The sequence below is a fragment of the Vombatus ursinus genome, unplaced genomic scaffold, assembly GCF_900497805.2.
Source record: "Vombatus ursinus unplaced genomic scaffold, bare-nosed wombat genome assembly UNPS02009205.1, whole genome shotgun sequence".
Classification (NCBI taxonomy): Eukaryota; Metazoa; Chordata; class Mammalia; order Diprotodontia; family Vombatidae; genus Vombatus; species Vombatus ursinus.
The window spans coordinates 43,769,457-43,792,360 of NW_020948983.1; the positions used below are offsets into that span (position 1 = coordinate 43,769,457).

Consider the following 22,904-nt stretch of genomic DNA (forward strand, 5'->3'; position numbering starts at 1 on the left):
ATGCTTTAGGTGAAAAAAAAAAGTCTAATATTTCTGATTCTCAGAGTAGCACCAAGTAATTTAATTGAACCTCTCAACACATTCCCCAAAAGGACTCATTCCATTTTTAAAGGATTAAAAAACAAGACTCAGTAAAATTAAGACATTAGTTCAAGGTCAGAGGAGGTCTTGGTGATAAAAAAAAGAATTGAAAACAGCCTCTTAAAGTAATTACCTGATAATAGTTATGATGATATAATAGAACTGTGTAGCTTCACCAAAATCTGAAGCTTACTTAGCCAAAACAGTCATTTCAGAAACACTGACTCTTCAGTATAGAAAGGATCTCAGAAGTCATTTAATTCATCCTGTCCTTGAGTAAGAAACCTACTCTACCATATATAAGTAATCACCCAGCAACCACTTGAAGACCGTGAATAAGAAGGGAATCAACTACTTCCTTAGTTACCCTATTCTACTTTTGGAAAGTTCTAATTGTTAGGAAGTTGTTTTTTTTCCCCTCATCAAGCTGAAATCTTCCCTTTTATACGCAACTTGCACCTACTACTCTGAGTTCTGCCTTCTAGGTACTGAGCAGTATAAATCTAATATTTCTTTGATATGATAGCCCTTCAAATACTTGATGAATGTAATTGTGTCTGAGCATTCCTAGTTCCTTCAAAAAAACCCTAATTTGGAATGAAATTGAACCTTTTTGCCATTGTAGTCACCCTCTTCTGGATTTCCTACCTTATCAAAGTCCTTCCTATGATTTGGCATCCAGAAATAAATTCAATACTCAATGTGGTCTAATCAGAGCAGAGCATAGTAGACCTCCTTAGATACTATGCCTTTCTTAATTCAACATCATATTAGCATATCAGAAGCATTTTTAGCTATTCCATCATACTACTGAATCACTGAGCTAGTAATCTTTTACAGTAAAAGCAGTAAATCCTTTTTTTTTTTAAAGACAAACCCCTGTCTGGCCAAGCCTCTTCTGTATTATAATCATGAAATTAATCTTTTAAACCCAATTGTAAGAGGCAGCTAGGTAGCTTAGTGGATAGAGTGCTGGAACTCTAAGAGTCAGTAAGTCCTGAGTTCAAATTCAGCCTTAGACACTTATTAGCTGTGTGACCCTGGGAAAGTCACTTAATGTGTCTGCCTCAATTTCCTCATCTGTAAAATGAGGATAATAAAAGCACTACTTTTTAGGGTTGTTGTGAAGATTAAATGGTATGATATAATATAATCTAAATTATATATATATAATATACATACATACTTTATATACATACAGATATATGTATACCTTTAAGATCTGCAAAACCATATAGGAAGAAAACCATGACCTGATTTAAGTGTCATGCCTGGAATAGTGGATAAAGAGTTGGCCACAGAGCCAAGAAGACCTGGGTTAAGTGTGGCTTCTGGCATACATACTGGTGATGGATCCTGGGGAAGATACTTAACCTCTTAGTGATCCAGGCAACTTTTTCAGACCAAGTCACAGAGAAGGTGTTGACTTGTATTGATCCATGAAACCACAAATCTGGTCCCCTGTGTATAACACAGCTTTTTAAAAGGAGTATCAAAGTTCAATTGTTTTCCTTCCCTAAAACAAATACAAATAGAACATGTGTTTTAAAGTGAACATTTGCCATGGACACTCATTTCACTAATAAGAGCATAATAACTATAGTTATTAGTAAAGTGATGAGCATCCATAAATTTATAGGTATCCATTCCACATTTCAGGGGTTAGGGGTATCCCCTTGATCTGGAAAATTTTTGGCCTTTCCTGCATACCAGAGAAATCTGAATTATTATGATATTAAAAGATAAAATATATTGATATTATTCAATACTCTACAGATATTTTATGCATTTCTGAGTTTCTAAACTTTTTCTCTGTTGTCTGCTGGCCTTTGCATGTCATCTGTGCTTCCACAAAACTCCTCCAAAATTCACATTTTACTTATTATGCCAATCTGTGATATATCAAAACTATGACTGGGAAAGTTGTGATGTGGAAGGGAAAACTGCAGTAGCAGGAGAAGTCTTAGGGGGAATTTCAAACTAAGTATGTATAGAGAATCAGGAAGCTGTTTCAAATAGTATCTCCTGTTTTCTCTTGGTTTTATTTTTATAGACAACAAGCAACTATGTGTATTAAGAGCAAATTCATCTCCGTGTCAGAGGAAAAGTTGAAATGACTGGAAGAAAGTCTCTATGTCCAGCTTATCAGTGAGGATGAAGTATAGTGGAAAGAGCACTAGACAAATAATCTGCAGGCTTGGGCTCAAATCCCAGTTCCACAACTAACTGTGTGAACCTAAACAAGTAACTTAATTCAGCTCTAGATGTTATGATACTAATAAAGAATCCAAACCCATGTCAAGCAAATGGAGGGTGGATAGATGTGACATATAGGAGGAAAGAAAGAACTAATGAACTAAGGAACGGTTAGAGGTATAGTTCGCATGAGACTTTTTTCCCTATAAGGTGTATTTGTACTTCTAAGGAAAAAGCAACTTCCTGTGCTCGGATAATAAGGACTATATATCAGTGGCATTAGGAACAAAATCACCCACTACTGGCTCAAGAAATAAAATATATGTTGTGGTAACTAGGGAATCCATACTTAGGAACACTTGACCCTTAACCAGAAAGTATTAGTTGGGGAAATATTTCTGCAGAAAGTCTCTGGGAAGTGAGAGCCTCCAAATACTTGTCAAACCCAAACTACCTTCTCTTTGGGATTCATATGGGAATCGTTCCTTTAAAGGGAACTCAGAAATCCAAAAATTAAGCATGCAGTGCCATTTTATTTGCTATAAATACCTTTAAATTTGAATTCTGGCTCTACTATTTACTTGAGTGACTCTAGATAAGTCATGTCATCTCTCTAGCTCTCAGTTTCCTCATCTGCAAAATGAAGGTGTTGAATTAGGTGTCCTCTACCATCTCTTCTAGCTCTAGACCTATGATTTAGACACATTAATTATTGATTAAATTGTTTCTCTCAAAGTGGAGATTATAAATTCTGCATGAATTGTAACTTATTCCGTGATGTGCAATGAAAACATCATTTATCTTTTTCAAGTGAAGAAAGAACAAATTTTAACTTTTGGCCCTCATCAATGAATTGTCTTTCACATGTTGGCAAAACAACAACATCTCTACCATGATATCATGTGCTTGATGCAAATAAGAAGTTTATCTTGCTCTTCTACATTTCTCTCCTTTTTTTGATAAATGATTTATAGTAAATTTAATATTAAAATAATTATGACCAATGAAATTTACTTTGAAGTTATTATGTAGATGAATTTAACACATCAGATGTCATGGCTTTTTGAACATACTTGGTCTCCATCAGAATTCTTCCTCTTCACTAATCATTTTCCATTATCATACTGTATATTTAGTACTTCTGGCTTTTTTTTCACTGCAGTATTTCACAAATTTTTCCATATTTCTTTACATTTCTCATATTTGTCTATCTTAATTGTATTAATGTTTTACATACCTGACTATGCCAGAATTTATTTAGCTATTCCACAGTTGTTGAACTTTTAGGTAGTTTCCTTTTTCCCCTTATTAAAAATAATGTTGCTATAGAAATCTTGGAATAGATAGACCTTTTAAAAAATCACAATGCTTTGAGGTTATGTTCCAAACAATTAAATGATTGTGTCAAAATAGACACTGTATAACCAAGATAACCATAAATAAGTCACAAAATCTCTTGAACTTCAGTTTCCTCATCTGTAAAATGAAGGGGATTAGATTAAATAGACTCCGAGGTCTCTTTCAGATCTCTCATATGATCCAACTTCTAGATTTCTTTCCAAAATGCTACTGATTTTCAGTTTCATCAGAAACAAATAGATGGAGAAAAGTATTCTGGGAAGATTGTGAAATAGGTTGGAAAACTTTCAGCTCTCCAAATTTCCTACACACACACACACAGACAAAACATCATCTCCGAGCAGCAGATAAAAATACAGGGGAAAAGCAGCTGTCCTAAGACAATTTGAGAAGACCCTAGGAAAGACCCAGCCTCTAGGGGCAGTGGTTCAGTCTGAGTGAAGTGCAAACACCCCCAGGCCATTGCAGAAGAATCAAGAATCAACAAACAACAAGCCTTAGGGGCAGCTGGGTTGACAGTCAGCCTCAGGAACTTTCATTTGGCAGACAGTGTGAGGGGGGTCTGACAGCTGAGTAGGAAAAGATTGAAGGAACTTCCATTGTCATGAAACATAACTGTACTGACCAGACCTATCCCAGGATGTGGCTGCAGGGAGAAGGAGCTAGCACACACCTGGTAAGTGCAGTAACCCCTGTTGGTTGTGGGTACTTACAGGAGAGCAGAGTCCCTGGTTTCAGTTCCAGAGCAGAGAGGACATATATAGTTTGCAGCCACCTGAAGGACCACAGGGGGCAAGATCATTTGCAGGACAGTATGGCTGGGGGCCCTAGCCATGGCTCAGGAGTGGAGAGGACAGCCCAAGGTGGGGACTCTCAAAAATAACAGTAAGAAGGACCTGAGACTTGGGGCATCATTCTTCATATCTCGGGATTATAACTTGATTAAACTAATAGCTGGTAAAAACAAAATAAAACAAAGAAACAAAAAAGAGTAAGCAAAGGAGAAAGAACCCAACCATAGATAGTTACTATGGGGATAGAGTAGATTTGGGTTCATATTTACAGAAAGATATGGAGCTAAAAAAAAGTCACTCATTTTTCATTGAGAAATGTCAAATGGTTCAAAGCACAAAAAAGAATTCTTTGAAGAACTCAAAAAGGACTTTAAAAATTAAATGAGATATTGAGGAAAAAAATAGTAAAAAAAAGGGCAATGTAAGAAAATCAAGAAAATTATGAAAAGAAAGTCAACCAACTTGAAATAGAGAATCAAAAACTTAAGGAAAAATACAATTCCTTGAAAACTAGAATTGGGCAAGGGGAAGCTAATGACATTCTAAGATACTAAGAAATCATGAAACAAAATCAAAAGAATGAAAAAAATAGAAGAGAAAATGAAACATCTCATAAGAAAAACAACTGATCTGTAGAACAGATCAAGGAGAAAAATATAAGAATAGTTGGAATACCTGAAAAATAAGATTAAAAAAAAGAATCTTGATACAATATTACAAGAAATTATCAAGAAAAATTGCACTGAAGTTTTAGAACAAGAAGCCAAAGAAGAAATAGAAAAAAAAATCCACTGATGACCACCTGAAATAAATCCCAAGAGGAAAACTTATAGGAGTATCATAGTCAAGTTTCAAAGCTCCCAGGTTAAGGAGAAAATATTGGAAGTAACAAGAAAAAAAACAATTTAAATATCATGGAACTACAATAAAGATTACACAAGACCTAGCAGTTACTATATTGAAGGACTGTAGGTCTTGGAATGTTATATTTCATAAAGCAAAAGAACTGGGGTTATGACCAAGGGTAACTTACCCAGCAAAGTTGAGTATAATCCTGAACGAAAAAAAAAAGGGACATATAACAAACTCAAAGACTTTCAGGTTTTTGTGACAAAACCCCTAGAATTTAAGGGGAAATTAGACATTAAACATACAGGAGAAATATAAGGTAAACATTAAAGGCCAATTATAAGGAACTCAATAGGGTCAAATTGTTTACTTCATATATGTGAAAATATTAGGAGTACTCATGATTGTTATCATTATTTGGGTAGTTTGCAAGAAAGGTTTGGGCTGAGCTAAATATGATAGGATGATTCTAAAAAATAAAACTGTAGGGAGAGATAAACAGGAGTAATTATTTCATACAAATGATGCATAAAAGGAAAAATTGATACAGAAAAGCTAGTAGGAGTAGGTAGTATTGTAATCTCATCAGAAAAGAGAATGATACATGCACACATACATACATATATGTATGTATATTATATATATATATATGGAGAGAGAGAGAGAGAGAGAGAGAGAGAGAGAGAGAGAGAGAGGTATAAAAGTCTTCTAAATTCAGAAAGAAATGAGAGCAAAGGGATAGGGTGGGGGTGAGGATACAACAGGGACTTTTAGAGGCATGGGTAGGTTAAGAAACAGGAGGGCAAGGTAGTGGGTAGAAATAAAGCAGAGGAGTGAGGAGAGATAGGGCAAATAGGGTAAGAAAGATAGTGAAGAAAAATAGGAAGGAGGAAAATACACAAGTAATTGTAGGGGCAGCTAGGTGGCACAATGGTTAGAGAACCGGCCCCTACTCAGGAAGAACTGAGCTCAAATCTGGCCTTTGACACTTACTAGCTCTGTGACCCTAACCCTGATTATCTTGTGAAAAAACAAAAACAAAACAAAACAAAAAAAAACAAGTAATTGTGGTTTAGACTGTGAATGTGACAAATTTACCCATAAAATGGAAATGGACAGTAGATTAAAAATTTGAATTCAACAATATGTTGCTTTCAGGAAACTTTATAACACACAAAGCTAAAATAAAGGGGAGGAATAGAATTTATTGTGTAAAAAATGCAGGGATAGTGATCATGATCTCAGACAAAGTTGAAGTTAAAATAGATTTAATCAAAAGTAAAAAATAGAGAAACTGCACTATGTGTCAGCAATATTATTCAATATTGTTTTAGACCATTTAAAACACCTAGGCAGTATAAAACACCTGAGCATATAACTGCCAAAACAGACACAGGAACTATATGAACATAAATATAAAATAATTTTTATATAAAGTCAGATCTAAATAGTTGAAGTAATATTTATTGTTCATGGGTACACAAAGCCAATATAATTTTTAAATGACAATATTACCTTTTAGTCAATGAACGTCATTCCAATTAAATTACTAAAAATATTTTACTGAGTCAGAAAAAATAGTAGCAAAGTTCCTTTGAAACCAGGAAAAAAGATGTAAAGGAAATAAATTCAGCAGTATTAGACCTTAAACTATATCATAAAGGAGAGCATTGTTGAAGTGTAAAAAGGATAATTTTGATTATTTTAAATTAAAATTTTCTTGTATAAATAAAACTTACGTAGTCAAGAATAGAAGAAATGCAGAAAATTGGGGGGAAAACTTTCATTGACAATCTCTCAGATAGGATGTGATTGGGTTGGAATATTGCTGTGGTGTAGAAAATGATGAGCTAGTTGGTTGAGAAAAACATGGAAAGACTTCAACCTATGAAGGAAGATACTATCTACTTTTAGAGAAACAGATGACAGGTGGTAATAAACATAGTACAGTCTTACATATATGTGTATAAGTGTATATATATTATATATATGTATGTTTACAGATATCTCGTGTATGTATCCATGTTTAATTGTAGCCTTTGAGGGTGGGGGAGGGGGAAGAGATGGAAAAAAATAAAGTAAAAAGTGCACAGCAGAGAACAAAAGAAAACTAACAAGGAAGTAAAGAAAAGCTGGGCAGCTTTGAAAACAATATATAGTATTTATTATATAGTTTTTCTTGAAATGGAAATGTATTGTTTTATATTGAATCCTCTCCTATGGTCTGCTATGTACAGGGCAATTTTTTTTCCTTTCTCATTTTGTATTTAATTTTAAAATAAAAAAATATCAAAAAAGGAAACAGATGCACCTACTTTTTTATCTTTACATAAAAAATGCAGTGTCATCTACAATAGATGATCTATTCTTATTTCTTATTCCAAAACCTGGAGATCATTTGTTGCTTCTTACATTTTACAATTTTATTATTAATCAGTTGCAGTCAATAACTTTGTGTTGCCAAAAAAAAAAAAATAGAAACAATAAATCTTAGCTATATCAGTCCTTTCAATGCCACAACTTTCTAGTGGTACCAGGAAAAAAAAGCCAATGACAAAAGCATACTAGGACAATGACTCTGGTTTTTCCAGGGATTATTTTTATGCTAAAAGATTCCTAGTTTTAAATATGGCTTTTAGTGTTGATCAAAAGCAGGGACTGGCATGTTAGATCGCCTCATTATATTATTCTTTTTCTTTATTGGATATGTAAACCATTTGCTCACCCATACTTAAAAATCTTTAATTACAGAATCTAAAATGAATTATGCAGTGGTCCATTGACTATCAGCTATCTCTAGCATGATAGTTCTCTCTAGTCTGATAAAGCTTGCAAAAGTTATTTAGACTTGCTTTTTAAGTCTCTGATCTTCTGATCCAGGGTAGCCTCGCTGGTCAAAATCTAACTGGTAAGTTAAATTATTGTTTCTTTTTTAACATTAAAACCAGAAATTCACCACTCAGCTCTCATGAGAACAATAGGTTTAAAGAGAATCTAGGCAATCGCTAATAATACTTTATCCCATATAGAGTTTGGTTATTTTTTCAACAGAACTGATTAATCAGAAGAGAGGGATGAGGTCATGTATTTTTCTTAATCATTAGATTCCAAAATGCAAATGAAGGTATGTGAAAGGTATCAGTGAAAATTTATGTTGCTGTTCTCTTTCTCTTCCTTTCATCCTCACTTATTGTGATCATAATCCTTAAAGATTCAGAAGACTAACTGAAATCCACTTGAATGATTTTGCTTTATTTGTATTCTCCTAGCACTCTGAGTAGAAGAAAATACTCTGAAAGCCATACAGCAGATGCCTAATGCTGTCCCAACATGAAAAGGGTTCACTGTAGTAGAGAAAGTATCCCTTTGCTAATGTTAATCCAATTATAAGGTCTTCTGCTGAAGTGAAAGAAAGAGGTCAAGAAGAGTCAGAAGTTGTCCACACCAATTGTTCCCAAATTTATTTGTTCACTGAACTGCTTTGACAGGGAAAAAAAGACGACACCCTCAATGAATAGCTATTCCATCTTGCTTCTCTTTCCATTTTTTTATATTAAAAACAAGATGAAACAAAACTTACCAAAATTAACAGGGAAATCAATCTTAGTTCTAATCAGAGATCAATGAAATAGTGTTTTTTCTCTAACTTTTATTTGTAGGCATTCATGCAAGAAACAAAACATTGTGTGAATTATATATTGTCATGTAATGTACATGAAAATACTGGACAATGGACCACTTGCAGGATCTAAGTGTTCAACAGTGGTCTCTAAATCCTGTTTTGAGAAAGAATGATTTATATATTCATTAATACCATTTAGATGTGCTCACCCTGAAAAAAATTATTACTGTGGAATTTAATTACCTATTAAGAAATGTCAGTAGTGGAGGAGGTCTGTTTAGAGAGAAGACTCATCAAGGTCCATCCTGTTTTGGATGGTGAATTCCCTTTCAAGTTTCATACATGTACAGCAGGGTACCATTTAGTTTAAATAATAAAGTGATCCAATTTCCTTTATTTGGTTTGATTAGACTATGCATAATAGAATTGGAAGATTCCTACAGATGATGAGTTTATTGTTTTACTCTTAAAGGTGGGATCTTAAACGTCCTTTTCTTACTACATCAAATCGTTCTCAGGCGACAGACTTTCTTAAGAGGACTTTAATCATACAAAGTAGGATAAAGTTAAAAAAAACCCCAAGACTTATCAGTTTTAAAAAAAATTTTGTTATTGTATGTAATTGAGCACAATAGGCTTATAAACAGTAGTCCATAGTCTTCCAAGATTTTAGCTAGAGAATAACATCAAAATATGACTGAAATTAACCATTCTTCTCTTCAGATATCCTTTGCTAACTGTACATATGTCAATCCAAAAGAGTAAAATAGGTAATGGGAGAAGCTGTTATACTTATAGTTTTAAAGTGAAAAGAAGAAAAGTTTTATATTTAGTATATTTATGTGTATATATATACGCTACATGAAGCTATAAACATAGAAATTCAAATTATCACTTCTTAATAACACAATTTTAATTTGATAGCCAGAAACATTCCCAAATTAGGCGGAAATTTCTAAGCATTTAGGTATGACAAATCTGGTTCAAAGCTTTTTGGATATTGTATTCACAAATGTGAGAAATTATCCAGAATTTCTTCGGTTCTCAAAATTGGAAGTCAGTATTATAACGGTAGCCAGCATGTGAAACAAAAGCATGATTTTTCTGAAAGAATGAGAAGGTATGTAGAGTCTATTATGTCAACAAGCATTTATTAAACCTTATGTCAAGCACCATACTAAGCACTGGGAATACAAATATAATCCAAAGACAGGCCCTGCTTTCATGGAGCTTACATTCCAATGATTCCAATGGGGGAATACAACACATAAAGGAAGCTGAAAAGCAGTGGGGAAGGTATGGGAGAGAAAGAAGTCTGAGAGTCAAGAGCCATGGGTAGATGAATAAAGAAAGATGGTGAGTGATCTGCACAGGTGGAAGGCTTACATATGCTGATGAATGATGGACCCATCCAAGGATCAAAGTAAGTACACAAGCTAAAAGCCACTGATACAGAAAATATTGCTCAGGTAAAATAACATTAATTATAGTCACTTGTTCATCCTGTTGCTAAAGGAACTAAACTTAAAAGGCACAATGTCCTTCTTAATTTAAATAAATGCATACAATATCACATAATGGCATCCATAATTTATCTTCTGTTTATACTGTTTAATAATTATAGAAATATCTCCTACCAAAATCCCCTTTCTTAAATAGAAGCAATGAAAATGAAATAAATAAATTTGAAAATGAAATGATTATCCTTTCTTGTACATACAGCTTTTCCATGGTAGGAAACTGGACTTCCAAATTAAGAACCCAAGTGCCTTAATGTGTGGGTTACTTAGGACTTTGCCTTGAAATACTAATTTTTCTATGAACTACATTTTCATTTCACTAAACTCTTTCAATTCTAGGAAAAACACTTCTAAATATACTATAAATTATCAAGCACTCAAACCACAATTTTTTCTTTCATGATAATTGTATAGATTCTCTCACTTGTATAATTAATAGACATAAAGCAGATAGACATCAGGAATAAACATAAATTTTTCAAATTACTTTTAAAAAGAAACCTTGTTTCCTGTCATGCAAGAATTATTAAATACTGTGCAAATCACTTAATCTTTCTGACCCGTAGTTTCATTACCAGTAAAATAAAGATATTGGACTCTGCAAACTATAAGGTCACTTCAAATGAGAACATTCTGTGAGTCTATGAACTAAAAGGAAAGGATTTCATTGGGTCTTGGGAGATGGGAAATAAGAATTTCTTTAAATCCAGGACATTCTCTTAGAAGCTAGAATTTAGTGTCTACACTTAGGAATCTGGGTTATATTAGAAATAATCTGGAAAAGAAAACTAATGTTAGAAGTAGAAAGAATTATTCCATCAATTGAAATATAGAGTAAATTTTAGTAATCATTCATTTATATGGCAAAAGATTATTTCATTCCTTAAGATGGTGTCCAAGTAAGATAACCCAAAGAAATATCTATTTTCTTTTGTTCTTTGGCTTTAAAAACAAGCAAAAGGTTATGAATTCAAGACCTTCAACCATGAGTATAAAACTGTTCACTAATTAGAACTTCTTACTTGTTTACAAACAAATTGTTGGCACAATTTTTCTTCTGAGACAAGTGCATATCAAATACATTTTCAAAACTGGTCCCATGTGAAAAAGAGTTTGAGAAAAACATTATTTTAAAATACAAATTTGGTTTTAAAAACTTATATCAAAGTGAATGAATTATACTTACAATAGCATTTTAAAAGGCGCAATTAAGATTGTAATGCTTACTTGTGGCCCAGCTCATGAGCAATTGTGAATGCCAGATTGAGACCATTGTCTTCTGCAAGCACACATTTCCTCTTGGCACTGCATACTCCTCCCAAATAAGCAATTCCTATAAAAAAAAAAAAAGGAAAACACACACACTTCAGAGTTTGCAAGACACTTCCTCAAGTAATTGCAATGAAAATTGTCTGAAAGTAACAAAGTCAATAACTGCTCATGTGTTTATGGTTAACAAAACCTGAACAAATGCTTACAATACAGGTGAATTATGGTAAACAAAGGCCAATAGATCAATGTATGTTTTGTTTAGAAGTTTCATATTGAAATTTATCTGTGTCAATGCAACAGAATGGAATATTTATCTACTGATTTCTAGAGTTTAAGACCACAGATGATAATTAATGAAGACCATGGAAATATCTTCCTAAAGGACAGTAAGAGGAGGAAAGAGGGAGGAGAGTGCCTAGGAACTTAATTAAACTCAAAATATGGTAGTTGGAAGAAGTGAATCTACTGCTTTCACATGGTTGAAAGGTTATTATGAAGAAGAAGAATTAGGTTTGTTCTGCTTCAGCCCAAGATGATAGAAGTAGGACTAATGAGTAGAAGTTGCAAAGAGGCAAATTTAAATGACATAAGGATACTCTGTAACAATTAGAACTTCCCCAAAGCAGTAAATGGAAAGAATCAGCATAACTCTTTTAAGGATGAGAAAAGGTCGAAAGGAAAAGACAGGTTAATTAATTTATTCAGGGTTACAAAGTACATCAGCGAAAGAACTCTAGGTCCTATGGTCAAAATTTGTCTCCTTAGTTTCCATCACTGATTCAATCTTATTCCTCCTAATGACAGGTATCCTGCAAATTTCAGCCCTGTATATTCCATTCTCCTTTCTCTACCCTCTTTCTTGGTGATCTTATCAGCTGCCATAAATTCAATTATCACCTTGCTGTAAATGAATATAACACACACACACACACATATACATTCACATATACAAACATGCAACCTTAAAGTACAAATATATGTGTGCATATATATATATACATATATGTATGCATTCATGTATGTGTATTAAGCTCAAGTTGGTTAAGCTTCAGTTTGATAAATAAAAACAATATCCTATACTTCAGCATTAAGTAAATATTTTCCTTTAAAAAATTTCCCTGGATTTTCAATCTCATGAAAGGATTTTCAATCTACATGTTGATAATACATGATCATTCAACTTCCACTTGAAATTCACCAGTGAATGAGACCCATTACCTTCTAACTAGCCTGTTTACCTCTAGGACAGCTTTAGTAGCTAGGAAGGTTATCTTCCCATTAAAGCCAAAATTTGCTTCTCTACTCATAGCTCCCAGTTTTACTCTCTGAGGCCAAGCAGAACAACTCTAAGTCACTTTTCACATACTTGAAGACAGCTATCACATAACCCTCTAAGGATCTTCTCTGGGTTAAACATCTCCAGTCTTTTCAATAGGTCTTGATATGTCATGGCCCCTATTCTTTTCAGTATAATGATTCCTTCCTCTGGATATGTACCAGATTGTCAACATCCCTTCTAAAAAATGCCACGCAGAATTGAACACAATACTTCAGATGCAGTATGGCTTGAGGCCAGCAGCACTATCACATCTCACATTCAACTTGCTATTGTCCTTTAAATGAAGTTTTTTATTTTTATTACCTTTTAATTTTTTTTGGCCACCATGTTATTTAGTTGACTCATATTGAGGTTACAATTCCCGAAACCAACTGATATTTTAAACAGATATTGTTTAGCCATGCTTTCCCCATCCTGTACTTGTGAAGCTGATTTTTTTCAACTTTAAACTAATGCTCAAAACTGAAATGATCTTCTTTGCCCCTAAACCTTCTCCTCCTCTCAATTGCTTTAATTCTTTTGGTGGCCCTGCCACCCTCGGGACCACCCAGATTCAAGATCTTGAAATCACTATTCTTTTTATTAAGAAATGTCACTTGTGGCCAACTGCTTTCATTCACACCCAATGCTCTAGGTCCCTTTATTTCTACCTAATCTCACATGTAGGAATCTCCTCTTCCCTGGCAGAGGCTACAGCAAGTTTAATAACTTGATGTTCAGATAGCCTGTGCAATATAAACTGTTCATCACAGCTTCCCAGGATTCACCTCTGGCAATTTGTGGGAGGTACCAGGATCTAGAACACAAGATAATACCCTATTGCATATACTCATACTTGTACTATGCCCTGAAACTTTGATTAAGGGCATGGATGCCAACTGTAACAAACTGTGATACTGGGCATAAATAACTAGGACGCTAAGCTCTCAAAATTCCTCCATACTCATTGATTCTCATAAACACACTCTATTTCTATTATTCACAGTCTGACGATCTACACTGAATTCCACTGCCAACCCCTCTGACAATAATCAATGAACTATGTAAAGTAAACAACACTGAAGTTTCTACTTCTTCTCATTAAATTGGCAAAGATGATAGAAATTAGCAACAGTTAGCATTAGACAAGGAAGATAGGCAAAAGATAATACATTATTGGTGGATCTGTTAATTGGTCCAGGTTTTATGATAAACATTTGGGACTTTGCTAGAAAACTGATTAAGTTGTTCATGTCCTTTAACCCAGTAAAAAATTATTAGGCCTATACCCCCAAAGAAGTAAAAAACAGAGAGACAGCTCCTCTATAGACTAAAATATTTGTAGTGGTACTTTCTTATGTCAGCAAAAATAACAACCCCAAACCCAAACTAATCCCAAAATTGGAAACAGGATAGAAGCCCCCTGATTGTGGAATAACTGAGCAAAGTATGGAATATTAATACAGTAGAATATTATTGATATAGTGGGACACTATTGTGATAAAAGAAATTATTCAGAGACTGATATACACTTGTAAGAGCACAATGAGAACCAAGAGAATGATAAACAGAAGAGTCACAATGCTGTAATATCACCAAAAGACCAGAATTTAGATTAATATGATAACCAATGTTGGTGCCAGGGGACTGATGATAAAATATACTTGCCTCCTTTTCAGTACAGGTCTATGAATATGGAAATGTGGTATTCATCATCAGACAAGGTCAATGTGTTGGTTTATTCTGCCTTACTTTTACCTGTTGGTTTTTCATATTTAAATGTCTCCCTTGTGGCTTCTGTCTTCTGTGCTTCTTTTTACAAGGCAGGGATCATGGGATTATAGACTTAACACTGAAAGGGACTTTTACTGCCATCTAGTCTAGTCCCCTCATTTTTTAGATAAGGAAACTGAGGCCCAAGGTCACACAGGTAGTGACAGAAAACAGGATTGCAGCCCAGGGCCTCTGACTCCAAAAGCTAGCAGTCTTTCCCCTAGGGCACTCTGCCTCTTTGTGGGTTCTCTGGGGGAATTGGAGGATAAGGGGGTGGGAAAATGACAGTGATGTAAATAAAATAAAATGAAAAGGAAAAAACATTCCAAGCCATATGCTCCAACCTCCTTCCATGCACCCCAGGCCAAGCTTCTCCCACAACACCTAACTCCAGCAGTATGGGTACACCCTGAAGCCTCTTAAATCAGCCCACAAAATCAAAGCAGCTGCACAGCCTCTGGGGCACAGCTGTTCCTACTTTCAACCAAGGCATCCCCAGACTCTAACAGACTCTTCTCTCTCCCTCGGCTTCCCAATCAGTTGCCAAGTCCTGTTAATTCTACCTCCATGATCTCTCTCAACTCAACCCCATTCTTTCCATTTCACACTGGCAATGCCCTAGTTCAGGCCCTTGTGAATCTCTCCTGGGCTATAACAACAACATTCTACATTATGTAGAATGTAATGTTCACAAAACATTTTCTGTTAATTCATGGGAATCTCACAACAACCCTACGAAGGACAACTTGGTAGGGCAGTGGATAGCATGCTGGGACTGGAGTCAGGAAGACGTGAGTTCAAATCTTCCTTGGACACATACTAGCTATGTGACCCTGGGCAAATCTGTAAAATAGGGATAATAACTGTACCCAGGGTTGTTGTGAGAATCAAATGAGGTAATAATTGGAAAGGGTTTAGCACAGTGCCTGGCACATAGTAAGCACTATATAAATGTTAGCTATTATTATTAGATACTATTGAAATAATCACTCTCATTTTATAGATGAAGAAACTAGGGCTGAGAGAAATGTTAGCAGTTTGCACATGGTCACATAGCTATTAGTGTAAGAATTTCAACCCATGTCTCTGCTGACTCCAAGTCTAGCATATTTATATTCCATTAATCAGTCCTCTTGTCAGGGATTACTACTGGCAAGCTCCTTAGGGATCAGACTCATCTCTATTCCTTCTCCTGGCATAATGCAGGCAAGTAATAAATGTGCATGTTTCTAATTGGTTTCCAGACCTGCAAGTCCATCATGTCCCTACTCAAAGTTCAGTGGTTCCCCATGATCAATCAGTCAAAATATTAATTCCTTTGTTATTCAGTCTTATCTGACTCTTCATGACCCCACTTTGGGCTTTCTTGACAGATATACCAGAGTGGTTTGCCATTTCCTTCTCCAGCTCATTTTACAGATGAGAAAACTGAAGCAAACAGGGTTAAATGTTTGGGTCACACAGCTAGTAAGTAAGTATCTGAGGCCAGATTTGAACTCAAATTTTCCTGACTCCAGGCCTGGCACTCTATCCATTGTGCCACCTAACTACCCCTATTAATTCCTTAGCCTGGAATTTAAAATAAATGGCATAGTGGATAGAACACTAGACTTGGAGTCAGGGAGATCTGAGTTGAGACCCTCGCTAGCAATGTGACGCTGGGCAAGCCACATTAACCTTTTTTGCCTCAGTTTCCATATCTGCAAAAGGGTGATAATTATAGCACCTATTTCACAGTATTCTTGTAAAGATTAAATAAGATTATATATGTAAAGTAACTAAAACCTCCCTTAAAGTGCTATTTCCATTATCATCATCATTATTAAAGACTTCAACAATTAGGTTCTAACTTGCATTTTCAGTCTTATTTTCTGCTACTTACTTTCTCAGTCTCTACATTCTATCCAGTCTGGCTTACTAACTATTCCCCAAAATTGCTGTGTTATCTCGCATACTTGTGCATTCATGTTTGACTGTTCATGCCCAAAACACACTTCTTCCTCATTGTCCTCATTTTTAAAGGCTCTCCTCGGGTACCCCTTCTTCCATTAAGTTTTCCTGACTCTCCTTCCCTCCAGATCATAATATTTACTCCCTCTTCAAATTTTCCTAAAGTACTCTGGTTTGATCTCTCCTTTTTCCATAACATCAAGGATGGGGCTACTAGGTAGATGGATCACCTAGTGGATAGAGTGCTGGTCCTGGAGTTAGAAAGACCTGAGTTTAAATGCAGCTTCAAACACTTCCTAGCTCTTTGAGGCTAGGTAAGTTACTTAACTTCCTTTTTGCCTCTAATTCCTCAACCATAAAATGGGGATAATAATAGTACCTAATGAGCTAATATTTGTAAAGTGCTTAGCACAGTGTCTGGCATATAGTAGGCATTATATAAATACTTGTCACCCCTCTCCCACCTTTCTACAAAGGTGTCCCGAAAGTTTTACTGCATTTTGAAGCTTTATTACTTATTCTGTGCCAAGACTTTTGAAACACTCTACTTACCACTGTATACCAGGATTATCCCTGGATTATAATTATCTTCATATACTCTGTTAAAAAAGAATGTAAATTCATTGAGAACATGCTTGCTTCACTTTTTATATCTTTACATCCTGAGTTCCCAGTATAGTACTTCTGACCTAGCAGGTATTTGATTACAGTTATCCCTTCCATATTGCAGGGTTTAGGGGTGTAGCATCTCGTGATTTGGAAAATCTATATAAAATTTTTGGCCCTCCCTTGGTGCCAGAGAAGAAGTCTGATTTTTTTTCTCTTATGGGGTATTTATAGTACCTTATTGTAAAATATAGGTTGATATTATACAATGCTATACATATATTTTGTTCATTTCTGAGTTTCTAAACTGTTTTATGTAGTCTCCTGCCTTTGCAGGTCATCTGTGGCTTCCACAAAAACCAAAAATTTCCATTTAATTTCTTATGCTGACCCTTGACATACTGAAACCACGATGGGGAAAGTTGTGATGTGGAAGGGATAACAGTAGTTTTTACTAAATTGAATTGAAACTAATTTTAAAAATCATGTTGCCTTTATACTAGAGAGAATAGGAGAGTTGAATGAATTATTCAAAGATAGAAACACATCCAAACCAAAGTCCTTTCTGCTTTTGAGTAGCAGTTTCACAGTGGATAGAGCACTGGGCTTAGAACCAGAAAGACTCACCTTCATGAGCTCAAATTTATCCTCAGACACTTACTAGCTGTGTAACCCTGGGCAAATCACTTAACCCTGTTTGCCTAGTTCCTCGGCAGTAAAATGAGCTGGAGAAGGAAATGGCAAACCACTCCAGTATCTTTGCCAAGAAAACCCCACATAGGGGCATGGAGAGTTGGGCATGACTGAAAAATGACTTATCAACAACAAAAACAAATTCCTAATCAGAGAGCATTTTAAGTTTCGTAAGGCATTCACAACAGCCCTTTGAGGTAGGTAATACAGCTATTATCATCTCTATTTTAGAGTTGAGGAAATTCAGGCTCTGAAAAGATGTAACCTCATTATTACAGAGCTGGTCATTGTCTAAGGCAAGATTTGCACCCAGGTCTCCAACATTCACTATGTTATGCTGCTTCCCATCAATGACAGTAATGTATTCATTATCAGAAAATTGGTTATTTCCACCAAATCAACCACATTCTCCTTTTTCTTTCCATTACTGAAATAGTTTCATTCTTCCCCTCTGTCATTTCCATTAGCCCAGTACCAGTCTTTCATGTGGTCTTTTCTAAACGAGGATTCACTTTACCAACTCACATTTGATCACTTGCTCCATTCCATCATAACTTTATGGTGAGATTCTTTTCTGAGGCTGACTCAATTGATACTTGGCACATGAGGACTAAGCATGAGAGCATGTGTCTATTTTTATTTGGAAACATGCAATGTGCTTGGCCATGGTTGAAGCATTTTTTTTTAGTTATTTGTTCTCAAGATGGTTTTTTTGCACTTGGACATCATAGTCCAACAATTTAGAATATTATGAGTAAAAAAAATCGACAAAGTACTGGATCTGGCATTTCAATGCTTCAAGGTCATTAATATGGTTTTGTTTAAAAACACTTTCTAGGTCACTGTTAAAAGACTAGTACTGACTAGGTGGAATTTATCTACATAGCTCTGATGGTATGCACACACATACTTTAGTACTCTACTTGTCCAACACATGGCTGTGTATAGATGCAAAAACTGGGAGCAGTTAGGAATGTGGTTACTGCAGAGAGAAATAGTTTTTTAATTACTGTTTGAATGTGGGAAACTGAGGACTCAGTAAACCTACGTGTATTGAATATACTAACCAAAGTCCATTGAATATCCTAATGTCGAATGAACAGACCTTAAATGCCACATAAACACTTCCAATGTGCTTACAAAACAGAATGGCCTTAGTCACACACAGCCCCTAATTGTGGAGTATTAAATTTCCACCCTAATTAGGGTGTTATATAATGCTAAGGAAAAAGTGAAGCAGAGAGGTTCCCAATAATTCCATTTTAATTTTTTCAAGGCGTAGATTTTTTTTTTTTGCTGGAAGACAAAGGATCAGTTTATTTACAAGAAATGCTCTCACACAGAGGTGGATTAAGGTCTGCTTTTAATGATTATAGTAAATCATGAGCAGCCCCACCATAAAAGTAGGACAAATAAAAAAAGCACCAAAGAAAACTACCTCTCTGATTATCAAGGCACAAATGTACAAGTTTATGAGTAATAGCTACTGGAAATGCTTAAATGGGAAAAAAAAAAGTGAGGTTGGAAAAAAGTCGAGTGTGTCATAAAATGAAAAGCTTGTGGGGAATAAACAACGAACTATAAAGCTTCCTAAGGAAAACAAATCTCACAATTATTTAATGTTTCATATGAAGAAACAGTGGTATATGGAAGGTTTCCTAGAAGAATTGAGAATATATCAAATTGCTGTATGCAGGAAAAGGCATGTGTTTGGAATTGTTCCTGTCCTGGATGTGAAGGCCAGGGATATCACAAAATTCTTGAATCTGGTTTTAAAAAGGAAGAGTTGGAAACTTGTTTTGATGATTTTTTCTCCCTTTTAAAGAAATTCTTACTCACATATTGTTAACTTTTGCATTCAAGATGTGATACCAAAATTGTAATATGTAAACTAAGATTACCTCCACAAAGACTTAGGCCCTGTAGCAATGCCTTCAGTATATTTTTATCCTTCCATAAGTTAAAATTCTGCGCATCCAAAACCATACTGGTTTTATAATGATGACATTAGTTCCATGTGTTTAAGCAGACACTTGGAACAAAGAGGCTATGCAATTGAACAGCAATTAATTATCTTTGAGGAGTTCTAAGAGCTTTACAAACCTTATATGCAAGGCCAGGTTAGCACTGGGAAAAAAAAAAGATTGCAGAGAAGAATGGCATTTATTGACCCAAAAATTTCTCACTACCATATTACAACACAAGCACATGCATTTTTAAGATTTCACCACATGGACGACAGAGAACATCAATTAAGGATTTTTCTTCTTTAACTAGTTTGCTTTGGCCATCAATTTAGCCTTTGGTTGTTTGGCCTTTAATTTCTTCAACCTCATGTCCCTGTCTCCCTTTATTTGGGCTCCTTTTCCTCTTTCCTAGTAACTCTATTCCCCATTTTCAACATTTTTTATGATGAGAAATCATTTCTCATTGCCTTGAAGTCTAATGATCACAGGCTGGGTAGTAAAGTTGGGTGATGAAAGTAAAGTCACTGACCAGGAGAATATGAGGACAACTGACTTGGCATTTTTCCAATAAGGCCTCATGCTACACTGGTGGGCCATTACTTGTGATTGGGGATATTTGCTCAACTCACTCTCCATCTTCCTTTCTATCCCCCCTTAATGACACCTCAACAAGATTATATTCAGTTAATACCATGTTAATTTGTATTTGTTGACAGAAGGGCTATAATTGTGTAGTTCTCTACTTCTGTGTTCATGTGTCCTTTCCAGCAAAATTGTCTGTTCTTTGAAAGTATACAACATTTTATTAATACCCTCCTGAGTTCAAGTCCCAACTCTGGGCAACATAGTTGTACACATTTCTGACACATAGAAGTACACATTTCACTTCTGACAAGTGAAAAATAGCTCACATAGATAAGCTGATAAACTATATGCAGTGACTAGGAAGAATACAAATCAGCTGTGAGAAGAAAACTCATTTTCACATCAATTCCATTTATATATTCTTTCCATCATACCCACAACTGAAGTTAATAGATTTTAGAGTTTAGAAGGTAGAAAACTTTATTAAAATCCTAAAAAAAATTGTTTCAATGATTTGTAATTTTTGAAAACAAATCAAATGTATTTCCCAAATTCTTTATTTAAACTCTCAATGCTCTCTGTTTTCTTTAAGTTTCAAAGAAATTTTGGATCTGCATCGATAGAGGGAGTTTCCATACCTGAGAGTTTCCTAAAACTGTGAAATCACAAGTCTCATCCCTATTCCAATGTCTCTCACAGCAGCTGGTAAGGTTTTCAGCATACAAGAAATATGAATGAGTGAATTTCCAGAGTAAGATTAAGTGATTTTTGTCAAGATCAGATAAAAAATGACTGGCAAAACTAGCCCTGGGCAAACCGATAGGGCTAACTGTGTGATTCATTGGCTCAGTATTCCTCTTTGTATATACCCAATACCCAATAATTATGTGCCATGTTCCTATGAAATTCAATGAAATATTTGCTTATCAAGAAGACACAACAGGAAAGAAATAGGTGGAATTGTTAAGGTGCCTAATAATACAGCATCTTCAGGTATATCTATATTGCTAAAATGATATTTTTAAAGCGAAAAATGTCACATTTAAATTATGAATAACTCCAATGATTTCAATAAGAAACTCACTACTTCGCTTACACACATCACCTCATAAATTTGCACCTCAGGATAAAAGAATCTGATTCCTGGGTGTTCTGGTGCTTTAACTATTAGATAAGGATGATAAAAAAAATTTTCCCAAATTTTTAGGTGATTGGGGAAATAATGAAGGTAACTTTTCTGAAACCTGACAAAGTTTACATATTAATCCAGAAAGTTATACCTTTCCCCTAAACAATTCTATTCCTACCAACAATTTCAAGGGACTATGGCTATCTAAATGAAGACAATTCTGTAGAGAAAATATGCAAAAAATATACTTAATGTTAAGTTTCTTTTCTTTAAGAAAACTGCAGGATTAACTCAAGCAATTTCTGAACAGGGAGTTGGCCATATGATGCTATCTCGACTTAAGGAGAAAACTACATACAACTGTATAAACTCTGATTTGTCCAAAAAGTTGTCACATGTAAACAGTTTGCAGCTGTTGGCCTTGCTGCCAATTAATGAGACCTTTTCTGGCTCTGTCACTAAAAGGAACTATTAAATTTCTCCTACCGATTGAATTAGGTACTTATATGACATCACATAATTGTCACAGTAATGCTGTACTACAAATTAAGAGGATGTAATCTTTAACATATTTATTCCAAAATCATGGTTGCAGACAAGTACATAAAAATAAATGATTTAGCATGTGCAAGATCTTCATGGAGTCTTTGTGTATGTTTAAATTTTAATTGGAGGTTATAGGTATATTAGAAAAAAAATCTGTAAAAAGCATTTGAAAGCAAATTTATTGCAATTTGGCAGAGTCACAGTACATAGTTGAACACACTGTCTTCTTATTTCAGCTCTTCTGACAAGTGAAAAATAGCTCATATAGATGAGCCAATAAACTATATCCAATGACTAAGAGGAATCCAAATCAGCTGTGAGAAGAAAACTCATTTTCACATCAATGCCATTTGCATATTGTTTCCATTATATCTATAATTGGGGCTATTACATTTTAGAGTTTAGAAGATGGAGAACTTTATTAAAATCCTGAAAATTGTTTCAATGACTTATTTGTCATTTTTTGAAAAAGCAAATGTATTTCCCAAATTCTTTGCTTTTCCTTTCTGGATGCCATAGTTTTATGTTTACACACATTGCAATCCCAGTGGATGGAGTGCTGGAAATTTTTGAGCAAAGGAAGTCTTGACTTCAAAGCTGGCCTCAGACACTAGCTTTGTGACCCTGGGCAAATCACTTAATCT

At 34.9% G+C, this 22,904-nt stretch overlaps 1 protein-coding gene across 1 annotated transcript in view; it reads right to left on the reverse strand.

Annotated features, from left to right (window-relative positions):
* The window catches only part of ADAMTS17 (ADAM metallopeptidase with thrombospondin type 1 motif 17), a 471,203-nt gene that overhangs the window by 257,341 nt on the left and 190,958 nt on the right, over positions 1-22,904 (reverse strand). Inside the window, exon 8 of the mRNA XM_027852040.1 lies at positions 11,649-11,754. Within this exon, the coding sequence (XP_027707841.1) occupies positions 11,649-11,754 (106 nt within the window). The remainder of the gene's footprint in view (positions 1-11,648; positions 11,755-22,904) is intronic.